The sequence below is a fragment of the Manis pentadactyla genome, chromosome 16, assembly GCF_030020395.1.
Source record: "Manis pentadactyla isolate mManPen7 chromosome 16, mManPen7.hap1, whole genome shotgun sequence".
Lineage (NCBI taxonomy): Eukaryota > Metazoa > Chordata > Mammalia > Pholidota > Manidae > Manis > Manis pentadactyla.
This window is the reverse complement of record NC_080034.1, coordinates 54,224,890-54,247,777: the sequence shown is the minus strand read 5'-3', so window position 1 is coordinate 54,247,777 and position 22,888 is coordinate 54,224,890. Positions and strand designations below refer to the sequence as shown.

General features: G+C 39.3%; 1 protein-coding gene across 1 annotated transcript in view; it reads left to right on the top strand.

Moving 5' to 3' along the window:
- LOC118930936 (bromodomain adjacent to zinc finger domain protein 2B-like) overlaps positions 1-22,888 on the top strand; it is a 102,471-nt gene that overhangs the window by 10,453 nt on the left and 69,130 nt on the right. Inside the window, exons 2-5 of the mRNA XM_057493935.1 lie at positions 2,085-2,178; positions 3,140-3,256; positions 13,980-14,113; positions 14,524-14,645. Of these exons, the coding sequence (XP_057349918.1) occupies positions 14,589-14,645 (57 nt within the window). The 5' untranslated portion in view covers positions 2,085-2,178; positions 3,140-3,256; positions 13,980-14,113; positions 14,524-14,588. The remainder of the gene's footprint in view (positions 1-2,084; positions 2,179-3,139; positions 3,257-13,979; positions 14,114-14,523; positions 14,646-22,888) is intronic.

The window sequence follows — 22,888 nt, the reverse complement described above, 5'->3', positions numbered from 1 at the left end:
AATTAATTTTCTTCACCCGTTTATTTCTATTCCATTACCCTCTAAATTTGACTCATTGTGTTGAACTAAGATAGTCATGATCTTTGAAATAGTTGAAATAATAATTTTCTAATTTAAAATTTTGTTTTGTTACATGCATTACATAATCAAAGCTACCTATTTAGTAAGAATTATATCAAATTTTCTATAAAGGAAATAAAGGTTGTGTTTGCATTCCAGGTAGCAATAGGATGTTTGAAGTATTTAATTTGATTTGTTCAGCTGGAACTCTTAACTACTTAGTCATAGTTTTCTGAAAATTTGTTATTAATGTATCATCATAGTAAAGGTGGTGATTAGCAACTTGCATCAAAGTTATTCAAGACTGAATACTCTTTTCAAATGACACACAGTTAAGTGTTTGTAATGAAACCTGCTCTGAGATTCTGTACTCCTGCTGCAGTCATATCTACTTGGGTGTTATTTTTGTTGTTACTGATTTTATTGTCATTTTTGTTTTCTGTATCAGTACATTAGAATTTTATTTTGCAAACAGTAAATGTAAACCTGATTAAGTATTTGATTTTTTAATGCTCACAGGTAAATATTTTAAGTTTTGTTTTTCTGAAGTATGAATTTAAAATGATGCCAACAATAGCTTCTAGGTGTGTGACTTTTTGATTTGTGTAATTGAGATTTTTTTCCTTAAAGATTCCCACATAAAATCAAAGTATCTTATTTTTCAGGAACTTCTCTTAATAAAAAAAATAGGCTTATTATGCTTTATTTTTGGTCTCTCTGATTACAACTTCTACTTTCATCAAGCAGTTGAAATTTAGAGGCTTTTTTTTATATTTAGGAGGTTTTGAACAGTTGTTCTTAGTTTATTTTCAAATCTTGCTTTGTCTTTACAATTTACTTGCCAGAAGTAATTAATTAATTAATTTTTTATTTTTCATTTTGTTATCATTAATCTATAATTACATGAAGAACATTATGTTTACTAGGCTCCCCCCTTCACCAAGTCCCCCCCATATGCCCCATTAGTCACTGTCCATCAGCATAGTAAGATGCTGTCGAATCACTACTTTGTCTTCTCTGGGTTGCACAGCCCTCCCCATCCCCCCCCACATTATACATGCTAATCGTAAGTCCCCCTTTCTTTTTCCCCCTGCCCTTATCCCTCCCTCCCCACCCATCCTCCCCAGTTCCTTTCCCTTTGGTAACTGTGAGTCCATTCTTGGGTTCTGTGATTTTGCTGCTGTTTTGTTCCTTCAGTTTTTCTTTGTTCTTATATTCCACATATGAGTGAAGTCATTTGGTACTTCTTTCTCCACCTGGCTTATTTCACTGAGCATAATACCCTCTAGCTCCATCCATGTTGTTGCAAATGGTAGGATTTGTTTTCTTCTTATGGCTGAATAATATTCCATTGTGTATATGTACCACATCTTTATCCATTCATCTACTGATGGATACTTAGGTTGCTTCCATTTCTTGGCTGTTGTGAATAGTGCTGTGATAAACATAGGGGTGCATCTGACTTTTTCAAACTGGGCTCCTGCATTCTTAGGGTAAATTCCTAGGAGAGGAATTCCTGGGTCAAATGGTGTATCTGTTTTTTGGTTTTTTGGGGAACCTCCATACTGCTTTCCACAATGGTTGAACTGACTGACATTCCCACCAGCAGTATAGGAGGGTTCCCTTTTCTCCACATCTTCACCAACATCTGTTGTTGTCTATCTTTTGGATGGTGGCCATCCTTACTGGTGTGAGGTGATACCCCATTGTGGTTTTAATGTGCAGTTCTCTGATCAGCGATGTGGAGCATCTTTTCATGTACCTGTCTGCCACCTGAAATTGCTTCTTTGGAGAAGTGTCTGTTCAGACGCTCTGCCCATTTTGTAATTGGATTATTTGCTTTTTGTGTGTTGAGGTGCGTGAGCTCTTAATACATATGTTGGATGGCAACCCCTTATCGGATATGTTACCTATGAATATGTTCTCTCATACTGTAGGATGTCTTTTTGTTCTACTGATGGTGTTCCAAACAGAATCTTATACCCCCTGCCATTTCATTCCAATTCTAATTTTTTTTTTTCCAGAACACCAACTGACCGAGAAAACTGTTAGGAAGAGGAGAAGATGTGATACAGGAACATCGAGCCTAAGCTGAGAAGTGAGATGGTGTGGAGACTGGTAGGTAGTATCTTTCCATGTGCTGCTTTCAAGGGTCATAGCAAAAAAAGGTTGCTAAGGAGATAAAGCCCGGGGTGTTGACATCACCTGGTATCAGTGGAGCCACCTAGTCACTAGCCATTAATGGGAACGCTAGCATGTGGCACTGTTATCTTTCCTGCAGAGTTAGACGTGCGGCATCCCCCATTTGCAGTTCTGTCAGACCCTGTGTGGTACTGTCCTGGCACCGGTGGGGGTGGACCTGAGAACTCTGCCATTCCTCCTGGGCTGTTCCATCATCCCTCTCAGAACAAGGCCTCAGCAGTGCTCCTGGTAGAGAGAGAGAGAGAGACAGAATTACGCTCAAGAGATGGGCAGTTTTTTTCTGTAGCTCCATGAGCATGTTCCTGATGTTTATTTTGAGATCTGTTTCAGGAAGATTGATTTGAGTCCTGTTACCAGGTTCCTTTGACGGTTCATATTTGTAGGTGGTGCCCTCTAGCTCCCAGATTTACTGTCTGGAGCTGCTCAGCCCTTTGGGGGGATGGCAGGGGTCATGGGAGCGGCGCTGGTGCCCTCCCCTGCCGGGAGGAAAGAGGTCTCTCCTGCTTCCCGGTCACGTGTCTCCACTGCCAGGGCCAGTTTGTGGAGCACGCAGGGAGAAGCTGCTGTAGGTGGGGCCGTCCTCTCGCTGGCCTGGTGCAATGGTGGGGGCTGCCAGTTAGCAAGCCAGTGCTGGTGGGGAGGCAGGCCGTGTATCAGTCACAGCACGGTACGGGGCCTCGGAGCTGCGAGGCCAGCCAGGGGGATGGAGCGACTGGAGCTCCTAAAAGTTCTCCCGCCTGCTGGGCAGAGTGCATCTGGGCAGTTTGGTGCACCTGTCCTTTCTCCTTAGTGGCAAGCTCTGGAAGCCTTGTCCCTTTAGCAGCTGTCTCGCTGTTAGGAAGTCTCTCAGACTGCCCGCCTTTCTTTTGTCCCACAGCGGCCGGATGTGGATCCCTGTGTTGTCCCACAAGTGGCTGGAATCTCAAGTCTCTGGAAGTATTCTGCCTGTCTTGGCTTTCCAACCCCACCGATCCTCCAGAGCGCACCATGTATGGTAGGTTTGTGCTCCCAGAGCACATCTCCAGGGCTGGGTGTTCAGCAGTCCTAGGCCTCCACCCACCTCCCCGGTTCCGTTTCTCTTCCTCCCTCCTGTGAGCTCAGGTGTGGGAAGGGCTTTGGGGTCCGTCTGGATCACGGCTTTGTACGTCAACCTTCTCCTTGAGGTGACAAGCCTGCTGCAGCAGCCTTCTTCCCTGCTGCTCTTCCAGGATTTGGGGTAGTTGTTCTATTTCCATATTGTACGTATGTATGTGGTTCTGGGAGGAGGTTTCTGCCTCCCTCTCATGCCGCTGTCTTTAATCCCATCAGTCCATCTTTTTTTTCCTTCAATTTCACTTGTGTAGGGTACCTTTCCCCACCCCTTTGACTTGTAGTTTGTCTCTGTCCTTGGATCTCAAGTGAGTCTCCTTAAGGGAGCACGTAGGTGGTCCTGAGTTTTCATCCCTTCTTTTAACCCTGTGTCTTTTGATTGGAGCATTGAAAGTCTGTCCTTTCATTCTGATAATTGATAGCTGTGGCCTTATTGCACTTTTCAAATTATTTATTTATTTTTTATTTTATCATTAATCTACAATTAGATAAAGAAAATTATGTTTACTAGGCTCCCCCCTTCAAGTCCTCCTCACAAACCCCATTACAGTCACTGTCCATCAGTGCAGTAAGGTGCTGTAAAATCACTACTCGTCTTCTCTGTGTTGCACAGCCTTCCCCATGCTACCCCGTACATGCCAATTATACATGATAATCGTAATACCCGCTTTCTTTTTCTCTGCCCTCATCCCTCCCTTCGCACCCATACTCCCTAGTCTCTTTCCCTTTAGTAAATGTTAGTCCATTCTTGGGTTCTGTGATTCTGCTGCTATGTTCCTTCAGTTTTTCCTTTGTTCTTATATTCCACATATGAGTAAAATCATTTGGTAGTTGTCTTTCTCTGCCTGGTTTATTTCACTGAGCATAATACCCTCTAGCTCCATCCATGTTGCGAATGGTAGGATCTGTTTTTTTCTTATGGCTGAGTAATATTCCATTGTGTATATGTACCACATCTTCTTTATCCATTTATCTACTGATGGACATTTAGGTTGCTTTCATATCTTGGCTATTGTAAATAGTGCAGCGGTAAACATAGGGGTGAGTCTGTCTTTTTCAAACTGGAGTGCTGCATTCTTAGGGTAAATTCCTAGTAGTGGAATTCCTGGGTCAAATGGTATTTCTATTTTGAGAATTCTGAGCAACCTCCATACTGCTTTCCACAATGGTTGAACTAATTTACATTCCCACCAGCAGTGTAGGAGGGTTCCCCATTCTCCACAATCTTGCCAACATTTGTTGTTTGTCTTTTGGATGGTGGCGATCCTTACTGGTGTGAGGTGATATCTCATTGTGGTTTTGATTTGCATTTTTCTGATGATCAGCGATATGGAGCACCTTTTCATGTGCCTGTTGGCCATCTGTATTTCTTCTTTAGAGAACTGTCTATTCAGCTCCTCTGCCCACTTTTTAATTGGATTATTTGCTTTCTGTTTGTTGAGGTGCATGAGATCTTTATATATTTTGGATGTCAACCCTTTACAGGATACGTCGTTATGAATATATTCTCCCATACTGTAGGGTACCGTTTTGTTCTATTGATGGTGTCCTTTGCTGTACAGAAGCTTTTCAGTTGATACAGTCCCACTTGCTCATTTTTGTTTTTGTTTCCCTTACCCGGGGAGACATGTTCATAAAGAAGTTGCTCATGTTTATATAGAAGAGATTTTTGCCTGTATTTTTTCTAGGAGTTTTACGGTTTCATGACTTACATTCAGGTCTTTGATCCATTTCAAATTTACTTTTGTGTACGGGGTTAGACAGTGATCCAGTTTCATTCTCTTACATGTAGCTGCCCAGTTTTGCCAGCACTACATTCATCAGTCTGTTGAAGAGACTGTCATTTCCTCATTGTATGTCCATGGCTCTTTTATCATATATTAATTGGCCATATATTATTGGGTTAATGTCTGGAGTCTGCATTCTGTTCCACTGGTCTGTGGCTCTGATCTTGTGTCAGTACCAAATTGTCTTGATTGCTGCGGCTTTGTAGTAGAGTTTGAAGTTGACGAGCGAGATCCCCCCCACTTTATTCTTCGTTCGCAGGATTGCTTTGGCTATTCGCGGTCTTTGGCGTTTCCATATGAATTTTTGAACTATTTGTTCCAGTTCGTTGAACAATGTTGTTGGTAATTTGATAGGGATTGCATCAAATCTGTATATTGCTTTGGGCAGGATGGCCATTTTGACGGTATTAATTTCTCCTAGCCAAGAGCATGGGATGAGTTTCCATTTGCTAATGTCCTCTTTAATTTCTCTTAAGAGTGTCTTGTAGTTTTCAGGGTATAGGTCTTTTAATTCCTTGGTTAGGTTTATTCCTAGGTATTTTATTCTTTTTGGTGCAATTGTGAATGGAATTGTTCTCCTGATTTCTCTTTCTATTAGTTCATTGTTGTTGTATAGGAAAGCCACAGATTTCTGTGTGTTGATTTTGTATCCTGCAACTTTGCTGTATTCCGATATCAGTTCTAGTAGTTTTGGGGTGGAGTCTTTAGGGTTTTTTATGTACAGTATCATGTCATCTGCAAATAGTGACAGTTTAACTTCTTCTTCACCAATCTGGATTCCTTGTATTTCTTTGTTTTGTCTGATTGCTGTGGCTAGGACCTCCAGTACTATGTTAAATAACAGTGGAGAGAGTGGGCATCCCTGTCTAGTTCCCGATCTCAGAGGAAATGCTTTCAGCTTCTCGCTGTTCAATATGATGTTAGCTGTGGGTTTGTCTTATGTGGCCTTTATTATGTTGAGGTACTTGCCCTCTATGCCCATTTTGTTGAGAGTCTTTTTCATGAATGGATGTTGACTTCTGTCGAATGCTTTTTCAGCATCTATGGAGATGATCATGTGGTTGTTGTCCTTTTTGTTGATGTGGTGGATAATGTTGATGGATTTTCAAATGTTGTACCATCGTTGCATCCCTGGGATGAACCCACTTGGTCATGGTGTATGATCCTTTTGATGTATTTTTGAATTCGGTTTGCTAATATTTTGCTAAGTATTTTTGCATCTACGTTAATCAGGGATAGTGGTCTGTAGTTTTCTTTTCTGGTGGGGTCTTTGCCTGGTTTAGGTATCAGGGTGATGTTGGCTTCATAGAATGAGTTTGGAAGTATTCCCTCCTCTTCTATTTTTTTGGAGATCTTTAAGGAGAAAGGATATTATGTCTTCTGTGTATGTCTCATAAAATTCAAAGTAAATCCATCTGGCCCGGGGTTTTTTTTCTTGGGTAGTTTTTTGATTACCGCTTCAATCTCCTTGCTGGTATTTGGTTTGTTTAGATTTTCTGTTTCTTTCTGGGTCAGTCTTGGAAGGTAGTATTTTTCTAGGAAGTTGTCCATTTCTCCTAGGTTTTCCAGCTTGTTAGCATATAGGTTTTCATAGCATTCTCTAGTAATTCTTTGTATTTCTATGGGGTCCATCGTGATATTTCCTTTCTCGTTTCTGATTTTGTTGGTGTGTGTTGATTGTCTTTTTCTCTTAATAAGTCTGGCTAGAGACTTATCTATTTTTATTTTCTCAAAGCACCAGCTGTTGGTTTCATTGATTTTTTTCTATTGTTTTATTCTCAGTATTATTTATTTCTTCTCTGATCTTTATTATATCCCTCCTTCTGCTGACTTTAAGCCTCATTTGTTCTTCTTTTTCCAATTTTGATATCTGTGACGTTAGGCTATTCATTTGGGTTTCTTCCTCCTTCTTTAAATATGCCTGGATTGCTGTATACTTTCCTCTTAAGACTGCTTTTGCTGCATCCCCCAGAAGTTGGGGCTTTGTGTTGTTGTTGTCACTTATTTCCATATATTGTTGGATATCCATGTTAATTTGGTCATTGATTCATTCACTATTTAGAAGCGTGTTGTTAAGCCTCCGTGTGTTTGTGAGCATTTTTGCTGTCTTTGTACAATTTATTTCTTGTTTTATACCTTTGTGGTCTGAAAAGTTGGTTGGTAGGATTTCAACCTTTTTGAATTTACTGAGGCTCTTTTTGTGGCCTAGTATATGGTCTATTCTGGAGAATGTTCCATGTGCACTTGAGAAGAATGTGTATCCTGTTGCTTTTGGGTTTAGAGTTCTATAGATGTCTATTAGGTCCATCTTTTCTAATGTGTTGTTCAGTGCCTCTGTGTCCTTACTTATTTTCTGTCTGGTGGATCTGTCCTTTGTAGCGAATGGTGTGTTGAAGTCTCCTAAAATGAATGCATTGCATTCTATTTCCTCCTTTAGTTCTGTTAGTATTTGTTTCACATATGCCTGGTGCTCCTGTGTTGGGTGCATATATATTTGTAATGGTTATATCCTCTTGTTGCACTGACCCCTTTATCATTATGTAATGTCCTACTTTATGTCTTGTGACTCTTTTTGTTTTGATGTCTATTTTGTCTGATACTAGTACTGTAACACCTGCTTTTTTCTCCCTGTTTGGATAGAATGTGTTTTTCCATCCCTTGACTTTTAGTCTGTGCATGTCTTTGGGTTTGAGGTACGTCTCTTGTAAGTAGCATATAGATGGGTCTGTCTTTTTTATCCATTCTATTACTCTGTCTTTTGATTGGTGCCTTCAGTCCATTTACATTTAGGGTGATTATTTTAAGATATGTACTTATTGCCATTGCAGGCTTTAGATTTGTGGTTACCAAAGGTTCAAGGTTAGGTTCTTTAGTATCTTACTGTCTAACTTAACTCGCTTATTGAGGTGTTATGAACACTGTCTGGTGATTCTTTATTTCTCTCCCTTCTTATTCCTCCCCCTCCATTCTTTCTATGTTGGGTGTTTTATTCTGTGCCCCTTTGTGTTTCCTTTGACTGCTTTTGTGAATAGTTGATTTTATTTTTTGCCTTTAGTTTGTATTTGGTTGGTCTGCTATCTTTACTGTGATTTTATTTTCTCTGGTGATACCTGTTTAGCCTTAGGAGTGCTCCCATCTCGAGCAGTCCCTCTAAAATACCCTGTAGAGGTGGTTTGAGGGAGGCAAATTCCCTCAACTTTTGCTTGTCTGGGAGTTGTTTAGTCCCTCCTTCATATTTAAATGATAATCGTGCTGGATACAGTAATCGTGGTTCAAGGCCCTTCTGTTTCATTGCATTAAATATATTATGCCATTCTCTTCTGGCCTCTAAGGTTTCTGTTGAGAAGTCTGATGATAGCCTGTTGGGTTTTCCTTTGTAGGTGCCCTTTATCCTCTCTCTAGCTGCCTTTGAAGCTCTCCCCTTGTCCTTGATCTTTGCCATTTTATTTATTAATGTGTCTTGGTGTTGGCGTCCTTGGGTCCCTTCTTTTGGGATTTCTGTGTACTTCCATGGTCTGATCAATTATTTCCCCCCACAGTTTGGGGAAGTTTTCAGCAATTATTTCTTCAAGTACACTTTCTATCCCTTTTTCTCTCTCTTCTTCTGGTACCCCTATAATGTGGATATTGTTCCTTTTGGATTGGGAACATAGTTCTCTTAATATTGTTTAATTCCTGGAGGTCCTTTTATCTCTCTCTGTGTCAGCTTCTATGCATTCCTGTTCTCTGGTTTCTATTTCATCAATGACCTTTTGCATCTCATCCATTCTGCTTTTACGTCCTTCCAGAGATTGTTTTATTTTTGTAGTCTCCCTCCCTACTTTGTCCGTTAGCTCTTGCATTTTTCTCTGCAGCTCCATCAGCCTGGTTATGAGTTTTATTTTGACTTCTTTTTTTAGGAAGACTGGTTATACTGGTCTCACCAGGCTCTCTCTCTGGCATTTGAGTGATTTTGGACTGAACCAGGTTCTTCTTCCTTTTCATGGTGATAGAAGTGATCCCTGGCGAGTGGTATGTGTGTCAGGTAGGAGAACAAAGTCCTTTCCTGTTTTCTGGTCACCTTGCTCTTCTCTGCTTCCTGTGCCAGTTAACCGCACACAGGGAGCAGTCTCTGGGTTAATCCCCTGAGCTACCTTGGGTGGGGCGGCCCTCAGGATAGCCTTAGGCACTGGCAGGGGTTGCAGGCAAACCGCATGTGTTCTCCTGCGAGAATGGCACCCCTTCATGACTTCCGGACTTTGCGCCGGCTTCATTAAGCTTGTGCCAGGCAGCTGCTGCGCACAGGGGGCAGTTTCTGGGTCTGACTTGTTTAGCTGAGCACTGGGAGAAGATTCTGTGTGGTTGCTGTGAGCGGGGCTGCTCCCCTGCTGCTCTGCAGCAATGGTGCGTCAGCAGTTTGCTTGCAGTGCCCACCGGGGGGAATGAACAGGCTGCTTATCGCTGTGACGGGCTTCGGAGCTGTGTTGCTACCCAGGGGATTAGGACGCCTGGAGGTCCTTCACGTTCCCAGCCTCCTTTTCTGAGTGTGCCAGGACGATTTAGTCCACCTGTTAAACCCTTGTCCCCTTAAGACTTTTAAAGTACCCGCTTTTCTTTTGTTCCAGGGCAGCCGGCTGTGGGGACTTGTTCGTGGTCTCCATCTCGGAATTTGCTTTTCCATTTCTGTCATATCCCGCACACCATGCAATGTGTGTCTGTGCTCCCAATGCAGATTACTAGGGCTGGTTATTTAGCAGTCCTGTGCTTCCACTCCCTCCCCAGTCTGATTCTTTTCCTCACCCTAGTGAGCTGGGGTTGGGGGGAGTCCTCTGGCCCCACCGTATCACAGCTTTGTATCATACCCTTTTCGTGAGATGCTGAGTTCTCGCAGGTGTAGATGTAGCCTGGCTGTTGTACTGTATCTTCTGGTCTCTCTTTTAGGAGTAGTTGCATTTGGTGTATTTTCAAAATCTGTATGGTTTTGGGAGGATACTGCTGCCACCCTACTCACATCTCCATCTTGAGTGAGTCCCCTCGTGGTTTTAATTTGCGTTTGCCTGATGATTAGTGATGTGTCACATCTTTCCATGTGACTGTAGGCCATCTGTGTGCCCTCTTTGGAAAAATGTCTATTCAGGTTCTCTGCCCATATTTTAATGGGTTCTTTGTTTTGTGGTGCATTTATCCAATATATATTGAATGTCAGCCCCTTATCAGATATATCACTTTCAGGTATGTTCTTCCTTACAGTAAGTTGTCTTTTCATTTTGTTGATGTTGTCCTTTACTATACAGAAACTTTTTAGATCGATGAAGCCCCTCTTGTTTATTCTTTCTTTTGTTTCCCTTGCCTGGGGAGGTGTGTCGAAAAAATTTACTCTTGCTGATTTTCAAGAGATTCATGCCCATCTTTTCTTTAAAAAGCTTTGTGCTTTCATGCCTTTAGGTATTTAATCCATTTTGAATTAAGTTTTGTGCATGATGTTAGACAGCAATTCAATACCATTCTCCTGCATGTAGGTGTCTGGTTTTCCCAGCACCATTTATTGAAGAGACTGTCTTTTCCCCATTGTATGTTCTTGCCTCTTTTGTCATATTTTAACTGACCATATACGTGTGGGTTTGTTTCTTAGTTATCTGTTCAGTTCCATTGATTCATATATTCTTGTGTCAGTACCATACTGTTTAATACACTGCAACCATACTGTTTAATACACTGCAGCTTTGTAGTATAGCTTTTTACCCCCAGCATTGTTCTTCATTGTCAAGATTTCTTTGACTCTTCAAGGTCTTTTGAGGTTGCATATAAATTTTAGGATCTTTTCCTCTAGTTGAGTGAAAAATGCCATTGGTTTTTTGATAGGGATTCCATTGAATCTGTAGGTTGCTTTGGATAATATGGCCATTTTAACAATATTCATTCATCCTATCCAGGAGCATGGGATAGCTTTCCATTTATTTGTGTCTTCCTCAATTTCTTTCATCAGTGTCTTAGAGTTTTGAGAGTATACGTCTTTATCTGCCTTGGTTGAATTTTATTCCCAGTGATTTTATCCTTTTTGAGGCAATCATAAATGGGATTCTTTCTTAAATCTCTTTCTAGTAGTTCATTTGTATGTGTAAATGTGGCAGATTTTTGCACATTGGTTTTGTTTGCTGTGACTTTTACTGAGTTCATTTATTAATTCTAGTAGTTTTTTTATGCAGTTTTTAGGGTTTTCTCTATACAGTATCATGTCACCTGTAAGTAGGGGAAATATGACTTCTTCCTTACCAACTTGGATGCCTTTTACTTGTCTGGTTGCCATGGCTAGGACTTTCAGGACTATGTTTAATAAAAGTGGTGACAGTGGGCATTCTTGTCTTGTTCCTGACCTGCAATTCAGTGTGATGGCAGCTGTGAGTTTGTCATATATGGCCTTTGTTATGTTGATGTATGTTCCCTCTATACACACTTTGTTGAGTTTTTAGCATAAAAGCATGTTGGGTTTTGTGATCCTTTTTAGTACCTATCGTGATGACGATAGTTTTTATCCTTCCTTTTGTTAATGGGATGTGTCACATTGATTTGCAGAGACTTCACCATCTTTGCATCCCTGGACTAAATCCTACTTCTTCTTCTTGGTTAATGAGTTTTGTAATGTATTTTTAAATTCAGTTTGCTGCTAATTTTTTTGAGGATTTTTACAAATGTGTTCACCAAGGATGGTGGTGTCTTAGTGTTCCCTTTTTGTACTGTTTTTATTGGATTTGGTATTGGGGTGATGCTGATCTAATAAAAAGGTGTGAAGTTTTCCTTCCTTTTCAAGGTTTAGAAGTAGTTTGAGAAAGGTAAATATTAACTGTACTTAAAATGTTTGATGGAAGTAATTTTGAAAACCATGTGGTCCTTGACTTTGTAAGGATTGTTTTTTTTTTTTTTTGATTATCAGTGCAGTTCATTACTGTCAATCTGTCAGTAGAGATTTTCTGTTCTGTCTGGTTCAGTTTTGGAATATTGTGCATTTCTAGGAGCTTTTTATAACAGCCTCTTGCAGTCCTTTGTGTTTCTTTTGTGTCAGTTGTCACTTTCATTTCTGACTTGAGTTGTCTGTTCATTTACATATGGCCATCCTTTTGCCTCGTCTCCATTTGTTGATGGTGGTGAACTCTAAATAAGAAAATGGAAGAATAAAGTCTAAAGGTCCTGTTTTCTATGTGGAAGTGCTTTCATTTCTTTGGCGAGGTCCAAGTTTCTGTAATTTTGTTGGTTCCATTTGTGAACTCTCTGTTCTATTTCATTTATTTGTGTGTATTCATTTATTTATTTTATTTTTATTTTATTAATCAGGAGAAAAGAAGTGTAATTTATAGTGTGGCTTGTCATTTAAATCAGAAGTTTTCATCTAAACACACCTGCCCAATAGAAGTGTGAATGACCTGTGGAACCCTCTGGTAGTGTTTGTTCTAGACATCAACATCAGGAGAGCTGGGGTTTTTAAATGGAGGGTGTCAAGCACACATTTGGTTTTGACTGGTAAAGCAGATGATTAGAACTAGTTGAGTTTTAGGTGTTTGAAAATATTCAGGCTAATGAAGACAGGTGTACAGATCAGGTAATACCGTAGAATGGAAATGCAATTTGTTCACTTAATCTAGTGCAGTTTTATAACTATCTAATATGTAAGTTGCTTGCCTCCTGAAATTGGAGTTAACATGCTTGGCAAGTCTGTTATCCACTTGCAGCCAAGAGGATTCTTGTTGTTGGAGCACAGATAACAAAGAGGGCAACTAATAAGATGTGTTCTGTTATTTTTTTTCTAGAAGTTTGGTAGTTAGTTTGATGATTTTTTAATAGCAAGGCAAAATCTAATTTCTCGGTCATCTTCTGGATCCATTAGGATGAAATTGCTGCTTTGGACAGTTACCATGAAGTCTCAGTCAAGGGCTGTCAAGTTCTGTTTCTTCAGTGGTTTCTATCAGGGCAGAGAAAGTCAGTGCTTTTGTTGTTAGGAGACTTGTTGTTTTGGGTCATTCTGATGCCGGGGTTCTTGTTCACGAAGCCGAAGAATGAGCTTCATAAACTCTCATGGTAGGAGAGCAAGGTACAGGCTTTTATTTAGAGATAAAGAACTCCTGGCTCACACCAGGTGGGGAGAATAGAGTCCCTGTGTGTATTCATTTTAAATATGTTCCTTTGATTATTGTAGCTTGAAATTTTAACATTTGAGTTCACCTTTTTCTTTATCATTGTATAGATGAACAGGTATTCAAATGAGTTGTCAATTCCTGCAATATAGTGTGGTAAGGGTATTGTTGGGATTACTTGGGGTCTCTAAGTCAATTTGAGGAACATGGACATCTAAGTAATGGAATTTTGATCATGGACAGTATATCTCTGTTGTTTTGTTTTTTCTTTCATTGCTGTCAAAAATGTTTTACATGTTTTTCCCCAGAGATCTACAAGTATTTTGTTGCATTTATATTTGAGCATTTGTATTTTTGCATTTTTTAGTTTTGGTGTATATAAATGATACTGTTTCTTACATATTCCAATCATATGTTAATGGTTGACTGAAAATCAGAAATTTTTATGTTCACTTTGATCTTAAGTTTATGGTATATGTGTAAAATCCCATCTGGGCACAGAACATCAGGCTCCATTTCTGTTTGAACTTAACCATATATTTTCACTGAATAATCATATATTGGATTTGAGCCCTTTACCAGGACTTCTAAGAAGGGGCCCAACCATCAGTAGTGACTATGTTTGAGCTATGGGATGCCTGAACCTGCCTTTTCTGGCACGCATTGAGCATGTGTGCTCCTCCTGTGCGCTCTGGTATGTTTGCTAGAGTGAAGACTTGAGCTTTTGTATCTGCAGGACCCAGGAGGCTGGGCTGCAACTTTGGGATGACTTGGAGCGCAGTCCACCAGGAGGAAAATGCTTCCCGCGTGGGGTCCTGACACCTGCACATGGGGCTTTGCCATTATTTCTTCTGGATGTTTCTGTAAGGAGTGAGTACAGAACCTGCCATTTTCTATCATACCTAAATGCTTTCTTTATTAAATTCTCATATAGTATTGTAACATTTTTTTTTTTACATGTGTTACATAAAATTTCTTAGAAAGGTAAATAGGGCTGGTGTTATCTATACAATAAAACTGTTACGAAAGACCAGAATTAGATTACATAATACCTCCAGGGTCTGGGGCATAGTGTGTGCCCAGAAAGAATAATATTTCATGAATTTGAAATGCTTTATGGAAGCAGATCAAGTGAGGAATGAGCCAGCTCTTAGAGCTTTGTGCCCTTCTGTGAATCATCTTTAAAGATCTGACCCTGTAATAATTAATGTGCAATGTTCCTCATTCACTGAGGGTTTCTAAGGATTAACTTTATATTGTTCTGTATCATTTTGATTCAGGATTGTTTCTGTAGAGAAATCCCACTTGAGCATCATATACACAGTCATAAAATTCATATCAAGAAATGGGACCAGCCAGTCTTCCCTGCAACCTGAGGCAAAGAGAAAAATGTCATACCCTAGTAAGTCCCTTCACTCACCTGTATTGTTACTTTTCCAACATTAAAGTAATTGGGATCCACTGAAAAGTGGAAGTTTAAGTACATTAAAATTCAGAACATTATTTTGAGTTCTACTATTTTATTGATGCCAAACCAGAATTTAGTATGCTTTAATGTCCCTAGCTTTCAAAAAGCTAACTTATCAATATGTTAATATCCCTTGTAGCTTGTCATTTTCAAACGGGATTATCATTGTGCTTGATGATTTCTCCTGAATTAGTGTTGATCATAATTTTTAAAAGTTATCTTCATCCACTAATATGTTCTTTGCCAGACCTCTGTGTGAATGTATTTGTTAAAACATGCATAAATTAACCAAGGGAACATCTGTCTATTTTGATACATGATTGGAGTGAGCAGATTTCATGAATCAGATTTAGAAGATCAAAATATGATGTCTTTTCTCTTCATGCCACCTACTGCTTGCTGCTTAAAACCATCTAAGGTGAAGTTGTTACCAAATGAAACAAACCTGTTTCCACTCAGCCAACATACAGCAAAGCCAAACACTGACCTAGCAGTGAAACCAAACCCTGACTTTGGGATGTGGCTTTTTTGACATTGGGAAAGAAGGTGGGTGTTCCCCAAGCAAGGAGAGTGGATAGCTAAAGCTTAAAGCCCTGCACTCACTATTGGCTTCTAAGCAAGGGCTTATAAAGGTTATGGGAAAGGGTTGCAGGATGTGTGATGAGCTTGTGGCATTGTTCTGACGGGTCCGTGGTGAGGTGACAGGGGACTGTTTGAGCAGTGTTAGCTGTCAGCCTTCTGGCTCCACCGAGGCTAGAGTCCACGTGCTCCTCATTGTCAGGAGGTGGCTCGTCTGGTGGGGCCTAAATTCCTGGAAAACAAGTCAAGGATACATGAGTCAAGAGTCTGTCTGTGGCCTTGAGGGGGAAACCAGAGTCCTGGGCCATTTTAGTTCGCTTTACCTTGGTTTGCAAACTCCCATTTTGTTTAATCTTAACTTATACATTCTGATTCCCATACTGTGGGAGATAATTGATGGACCCAGTCTTCTGTATCAATGACATGTCTGAGGGCCTTTATTAGACAGGGAATACCTGCACAGTTACAAAACATCTTTAGGACTGAAATCACCGTTAACGCTTAAGAGCCAAAACATTGGCTGCTTTTTCTAAATGAGATGCATTTATGGAAAACAGATTTTCTCAGGTTCTAAGTAGAAAATCTGAAGGTACTTTACTTTTGTGTATCTTGGTTTCTGAGATAACAGATGTTTCTAATCTCCTTCCTTTTTTATGTGCTTCCTTCTTGTAATAATGGAAAATTCAAGTTTCTTTTTAGCATGCTCATTCCTTTACTTTTTTGGTCTATTTTGAGCTTCAGAAAAAAATGTGCATAAACCTTGCTTTAGCTTTACATTCCTCTACTATACTTTCTACCTAATGTTCTTTATTGGTATGCTAGACGACAGGCATTCTAATAAGCATGAGGAATTACATATTGTCCTGGTTTTTCACTAGAGCTGTTTTTTAACCATTTGCTTATGATTCATATGATGATCTCATCATGATGAATTGCATTAAATTTGAGAGTCTATCTGTGCCAGCATGCTTCTGAGTTTAGCACTGTGTATTTTATGTGTTACAACTCCTGAGGAAGTTTTCTTAATTACTTAAGGAATCTAAAATTTTCTGGACTACTAACAGGGGTTTTGTTTTAGTTTCTCATAACTATTGTATAGAATCTTTATTTTACAAGGGTGTCTGTATATAAAACCTATTAGCATGCTGTAGGTTTTACTTCTTAATTGTTTTCATGGAGGAAGCCTGACACAGATTCACATACAGGGGAAGTAGGTGTACATTCAGGGGATTGTCTGCTTCAATTGTGGGCAGTATCTGACCATGGAATTCAGATGCTTTTTACCAATGCTTCTATTAATTCTCTTAATGGTTAATTTCCTATGACATTGGAATAATTGAAATTCTCTTAAATATTTAAAGAGTGTATGTATTATATCTCACAATGTAATATTTCAAGTATACATATTTGTATACTAAATAAAGCCAGAAATATTTTCAATTTACTGTTTTTAATTTTCAAATTCATAAAGTATATATGTGTGCCTTACTAAAGTTTTACATTCATACAACATGCTTCCAAATTTATATCCTCTCATTGTTTTTTTAAAAACAAGTAAACTAATAATCATGCTGCTTGATTAAATTCAGTTTTCAGGAGTCTTAAAATTGTCAGGAGACACCTAAAATTTATTTCCAGTACTCAAAATATCATTCCACAGTGCTAATTTGCATACAATTTAATAATGATTTTGTATCAAGATTTGGATTCAGCATAGTGTATATTCTTTGATATTCCATATATTAACTTGTGAGTCATGTTAACCTGTGTCATAGTGCACCAATTACATATAGTCCCCTACGGCAGCACAGGGGTTAGTCTTTTCCATCACATAGCCCACATACCTCTGCACCATGAATTCCCTGCAAGGTCACGTTGCTCCTTCCTGCCGCTTACCTGGTAATTTGTCCTAAGAGAATCCCACCCCAACAGAGCCGGAGTGGTGATTCTCTCTCTCCAGTCCCCTCTTCATGTTGCTGGGTCATACCTGCAGGGACAGACTCAGAGCAGCACCACGCAAGAATCAAAATGACAGCTGAGACCCCAGCTTCCGTCCTCCGTCAGCCTGATGGAGAGGACAGGATGCAGTAGTTTGGGGGTGCCATGGGCCTTAACGGGAGGAGCGGCGGTAAGAGGGAATGCCCTTGTCCCTGTCCTGTGCCCTGTGGCAAGGGTTAGAGAGTTTTCATAGTAACCAGGTGAGGAAAGGCATCATGATAGAAAAAGGGGTTTAAAGTTCTCAGTGTTTCCCCAGGCTCCACAAATTATCCGTCACCCTGAAGGTACAGTAACATTAATACAATACTCATGTACTACCTTCTAAATGTTCAGTTTCTTACAAGGTTGATTAGCTTTAGCTTTATAACTTGGTTCATCTGGGGTAAATCAAGCTCTTCATCTGTAACATTTTGTGGTCAGATTGGCTTAATGGCATAGTATGAACACAGTCATTTAGAAGAGTGTTTTCAGATAATTTCAGACTTAGAGAAAACCTGCAATATCCCTGATATTCCTTCATTCAGATTTTCCAGTGGTCACTGCACCACTACATTTGCACCATCATAGAAAATTGTCCACTGTATTTTTCCAGTTAGAGGCACAATTTACCACAGAAATATTACATGACCCACATTAGGAAATCAAAATTGTTGATAATTCTTACCTGCAGACAAGCTTTAAGTATCAGCAAGTACATCAACTATGAGAAAAATATGTCTGCATTCTGGTCCTTAGACTTTGTCATTTTTGTCACCTCAGTTGGGTTAGAGTCCAAAGTTTTCCCAACATCATTATGTGCAGGCTTAAGAGTCCTTGTCTTCTTGGCCTTAGAGGGGAAGCTTTCAATGTTTCACTGCTGAGTATAATGTTAACTATAGGTTTGTTGTATATGGACATTATCATGCTGAGGTTGTTCCTTCTCTGCTGTTTCTTGCAGGTTTTTATGGTAAAAGTATATTGTATTTTGTAGCATGCTTATTCTGACTCTACTGAGATGATGTGATTTTTTTCATTTACTTCTACTAATCTCATGATTTGCATATTGAACCATCCTTGCCTCCTTGGGATAAGCGTCAGCTGGTCATGTGGGGAATCCTTTAATGTGACCTTGAATTTGGTTTACTAATATTTTTCGAAAATGCTCGTCTATTTTATTGTTATTTTTTTTATTAAGGTATCATTGATATATAGTCTTACGAATGTTTCACATGAGCAACAGTGTGGTTACTACATTCCCCCTTATTATCAAGTCCACAACACATACCCCTTTACAGGCACTGTGCATCAGCATAGTAAGAATTTTGCATCTATTTTCAATAAGAATATTGGTCTGCAGTCGTGTTTTTTCATGGCATACTAATCTGGATTGATATCAGGGTAGTGGTGGCCTCATAGAGTGAGCTTGGAAGTGTTCTGTTGTCTTCAGTTTTTTGGAAGATTTTGAGGAAGATTGACATTAATTCTTTAAGAGTTTGGTAGAATTCTCCAGCGAAGCTCTCCAGTTACCGGAATCTCTTGTACAGCAAGTGTTCTGTCTTTTTTTTCATTCATTTATTCTTTCATCAAATATTTACTTTATTTTATTTTGGTATCATTAATATACAATCACATGAGCAACATTGTGCTTACTAGATTCCCCCCATTATCACGTCCACACCACATACCACATTACAGTCACTGTCCATCAGCATACTAAGATGCTAGAGTCACTACTTTTCTTCTCTGTGTGATACTGTCTTCCTCGTTCCCCCAACTATGTTATGGGTGCTAATTGTAATGCCCATTATTCCCCTTCTCCCTACCTTCCCACCCACTCTCGCCAGTCCCTTTCCCTTTGGTGACGGGGTTCTGTGAGTCTGCCGCTGTTATGGTCCTTCAGTTTTTGCTTGGTTGTTAACACTGCACAGATGAGTGAAATCATTTGGTACTTGTCTTTCTCCACCTGGCTTATGTCACTGGGCATAATACCCTCTAGCTTCATCCATGTTGTTGCAAATGGTGGGATTTGCTTCTTTCTTATGGTTGAGTAGTATTCCATTGTGTATATGTACCACCTCTTCTTTATCCATTCATCTACTGATGGACACTTAGGTTGCTTCCATTTCTTGGCTATTGTAAATAGTGCTGCAATAAACACAGGGGGGAGTTGCATGTGTCTTTTTGAATCTGAGAATTTGTTTTCTTTGTGTAAATTCCTAGGAGTGGAATTCCCAGGTTACATGGTATCTCTATTTTGAGTTTTTTGAGGAACCTCCAATACTGCTGTCCACAATGGTTGAACTAATTTACATTCCCACCAGCAGTGTAGGACTGTTCCTCTTTCTCCCCATCCTCGCCAGCATTTGTTGTTCCTAATCTTTTGATGTTGGCCATCGTAACTGGTATGAGGTGAATACTTTATTGTGGTTTTAATTTGTATTTCCCTGATAATTAGCAATGTGGAGCATCTTTTCATGTGCCTGATTGCCATCTGAATTTCTTCTTTGGAGAAGTGTCTGTTCACATCTTCCCCCTATTTTTTAAAATGTTTATTTGCTTTTTGAGTGTTGAGGTGTGTGAGTCCTGTATTTTGGATGTTAACCCCTTGTTGGATATGTCATTTACAAATACATTCTCCCATACTGTAGGATGCATTTTTGTTCTGCTGATGGTATCCTTTGCTGTACAGAAGCTTTTTAACATGATGTAGTCCCATTTGTTCATTTTTTATTTTGTTTCCCTTGCCTGAGGAGATGAGTTCAGGAAAAAATTGCTCAGGTTTATATTCAAGAGATTTTTGCCTATGTTTTCTTCTTAAGAGTTTTGTGGTTTCATGACTTACATTCAGGTCTTTGATCCATTTTGAGTTTGCTTTTGTGTATGGGATTAGACAACAATCCAAGTTCATTCTCTTGCATGTAGCTGTCCAGTTTTGCCAACACCAGTTGTTGAAGAGGCTGTCATTTCCCCATTGTGTATCCATGGCTCCTTGATTTTATATTAATTGACCATATATGCTTGGGTTAATATCTGGGTTCTCTTGTCTGTTCCATTGGTCTATGGGTCTGTTCTTGTGCCAGTACCAAATTGTCTTAATTACTGTGGCTTTGTATTAGAGCTTGAAGTCGGAGAGCATGATCCCCCGAACCCTCCACTTTATTCTTTGTTCTTGGGATTGCTTTGGCTATTTGGGTTCTCTATTGTTCCATACAAATTTTAGAACTATTTGCTGTGGTTCATTGAAGAATGCTGTTGGTATTTTGATAGGGATTGCATTGAATCTGTAGATTGCTTTAGGCAAGATGGCCGTTTTGGCAGTATTAGTTCTTCCTATCCATGAGCACAGGATGTGTTTCCATTTGTTGGTATCTTCTTTAATTTCTCTCATGAGTGTCTTGTAGTTTTCAGAGTATATGTCTTTTACTTCTTGGTTAGGTTTATTCCTAGGTATTTTATTCTTACTGGTGTATATGTGAATGGAATTGTTTTCCTGATTTCTATTTCTGCTCTTTTATCGTTAGTGTATAGGAATGCAAGAGATTTCTGTGTATTAGTTTTGTATCCTGCAGCTTTGCTGAATTCAGATATTAGATCCAGCAGTTTTGAAGTGGATTATTTAGGGCTTTTTATGTACAATATCATGTCATCTGCAAACAGTGAGAGTTTAACTTCTTCCTTACCAATCTGGATGCCCTTTATTTCTTTGTGTTGTCTAATTGCTGTGGCAAGGACTTCCATAACAATGTTGAATAAAAGTGAGAAGAGTGGGAATTCTTGTCTTGTTCCCGATCTTAAAAGTAGTAAGTTGTTAAGTATGATGTTGGCCGTGGGTTTGTCATTTATGGCCTTTATTATGTAGAGGTACTTGCCCTCTATACCCATTTTGTTGAGAGTTTATATCATGAATGGATGTTGAATTTTGTCGAATGCTTTTTCAGTGTCCATAGAGATGATCATGTGGTTTTTGTCCTTCTTTTTGTTGATGGATTTTCTAATATTGTACCATCCTTGAGTCCCTGGAATAAATGCTACTTGGTCATGGTGGATGATCTTTTTGATGATAATTTTGAATTCAGTTTGCTAATATTTTGTTGAGTATTTTTGCATCTATGTTCATCAGGGATATTGGTGTGTAATTTTCTTGTTTTTGTGGTGTCTTTGCCTGGTTTTGGTATTAGAGTGATGCTGGCATCATAGAATGAGTTTGGGAGTATTCCCTCCTCCTCTACTTTTTGGAAAACTAAGGAGGATGGGTGTTAGGTCTTCTCTAAATGTTTCATTAAATTCAGTGGTTTAGGCATCTGATCTGGGGGTTTTGTTCTTTAGGTCGTTTTTTGATTACCAGTTCAGTTTTGTTGCTGGTAATTGGTCTGTTCAGATTTTCTGTTTTTCTTGAGTCAGTCTTGGCAGGTTGTATTTTTCTAGAAAGTTGTCCATTTTTTCTAGGTTATCCAGTTTGTTAGCATATGATTTTTCATAGTATTCTATCATCATTCTTTGTATTTTTGTGGTGCCCATAGTGATTCTTCCTTTATCATTACTGATTCTGCTTAGTTGTGTAGACTCCTTTTTTTCTTAAGTCTGGCTAGGGACTTACCTATTTTGTTTATTTTCTCTAAGAAACAGGCCTAGAATAGGTACAGTTCCCAATTCTGGAAAATGTAAGTTCATTCATTCATTTATATAACATTGATCAGTCAGGAAGTGCTAGGCATCCCAAATATTAATGTGAGAAATTGACAGTTCCCTAGGACTGCAGATCTGAGAGGAAATACCTGAAGCAAAGGTTTGGTGATACTAAAACTTAAAGAACAAAACAACAGCAAAAAAAATCTCAATAAGTTGGCAAATCATTCAGTGAAAGCTGACTTTTGGTGGATTGTGTTTCCTCATTTACTTATTTACTGCTTCCCCTCCCCCCACATTAAACCATCCTGAAGTATATAAACTCAAACAAAAATGGGAGCAACAAAAGGAACATAAAGACGGCGATGATATAAAAGCACAAGTGAGACTTGAGCACACGTCCTATTAAGACCTGAACATGGGCCGGTGGACAGGGGACTCCGGCTGTCAGTGAGACAGGAAGTCCAGTTACTTAGACAGCTCAGTATCCAGAAGGCACAGTGAACACAGACCAGTTGCTCATGAGACGTTTAGCTATATTTGGAGTATCATTTATGAAGAGTAACGGGAGTGTTGAAATAGAAACTCATATTTAAATAAAATTTCATAATCTTAAAAAAATTCTGAATAATGGAAACATTCTAAAATCAATTCATTTGAGGTAATTTTAAAAATCTTGAAATACTTGAAAGCAATAAATTTATTCGCCATTTTCCTCAAGTATTTCTCCATCTTCTATCTTAACTTCGTTCAGGAAGAAAACTTTACTACTTTTTCCCTTTTCCATGTTACTGAGAGGCCACTTCAGACCTGCCTGGTCTCCAGTCAGGCTTCTCTCCGTCACATCCAGGCAGTCCTCTCTCCAAGAAAAGAGCCTCATTACTTACCTGCTTTTCTAGCTCTAGTTCTCAGGCCCTAAGTCAGACCATCTTTATTTTGTTAAGTGGACATTTGAGACAACTTTCTGTCCCGACCTCTGTATCCTTTTTCAGTCT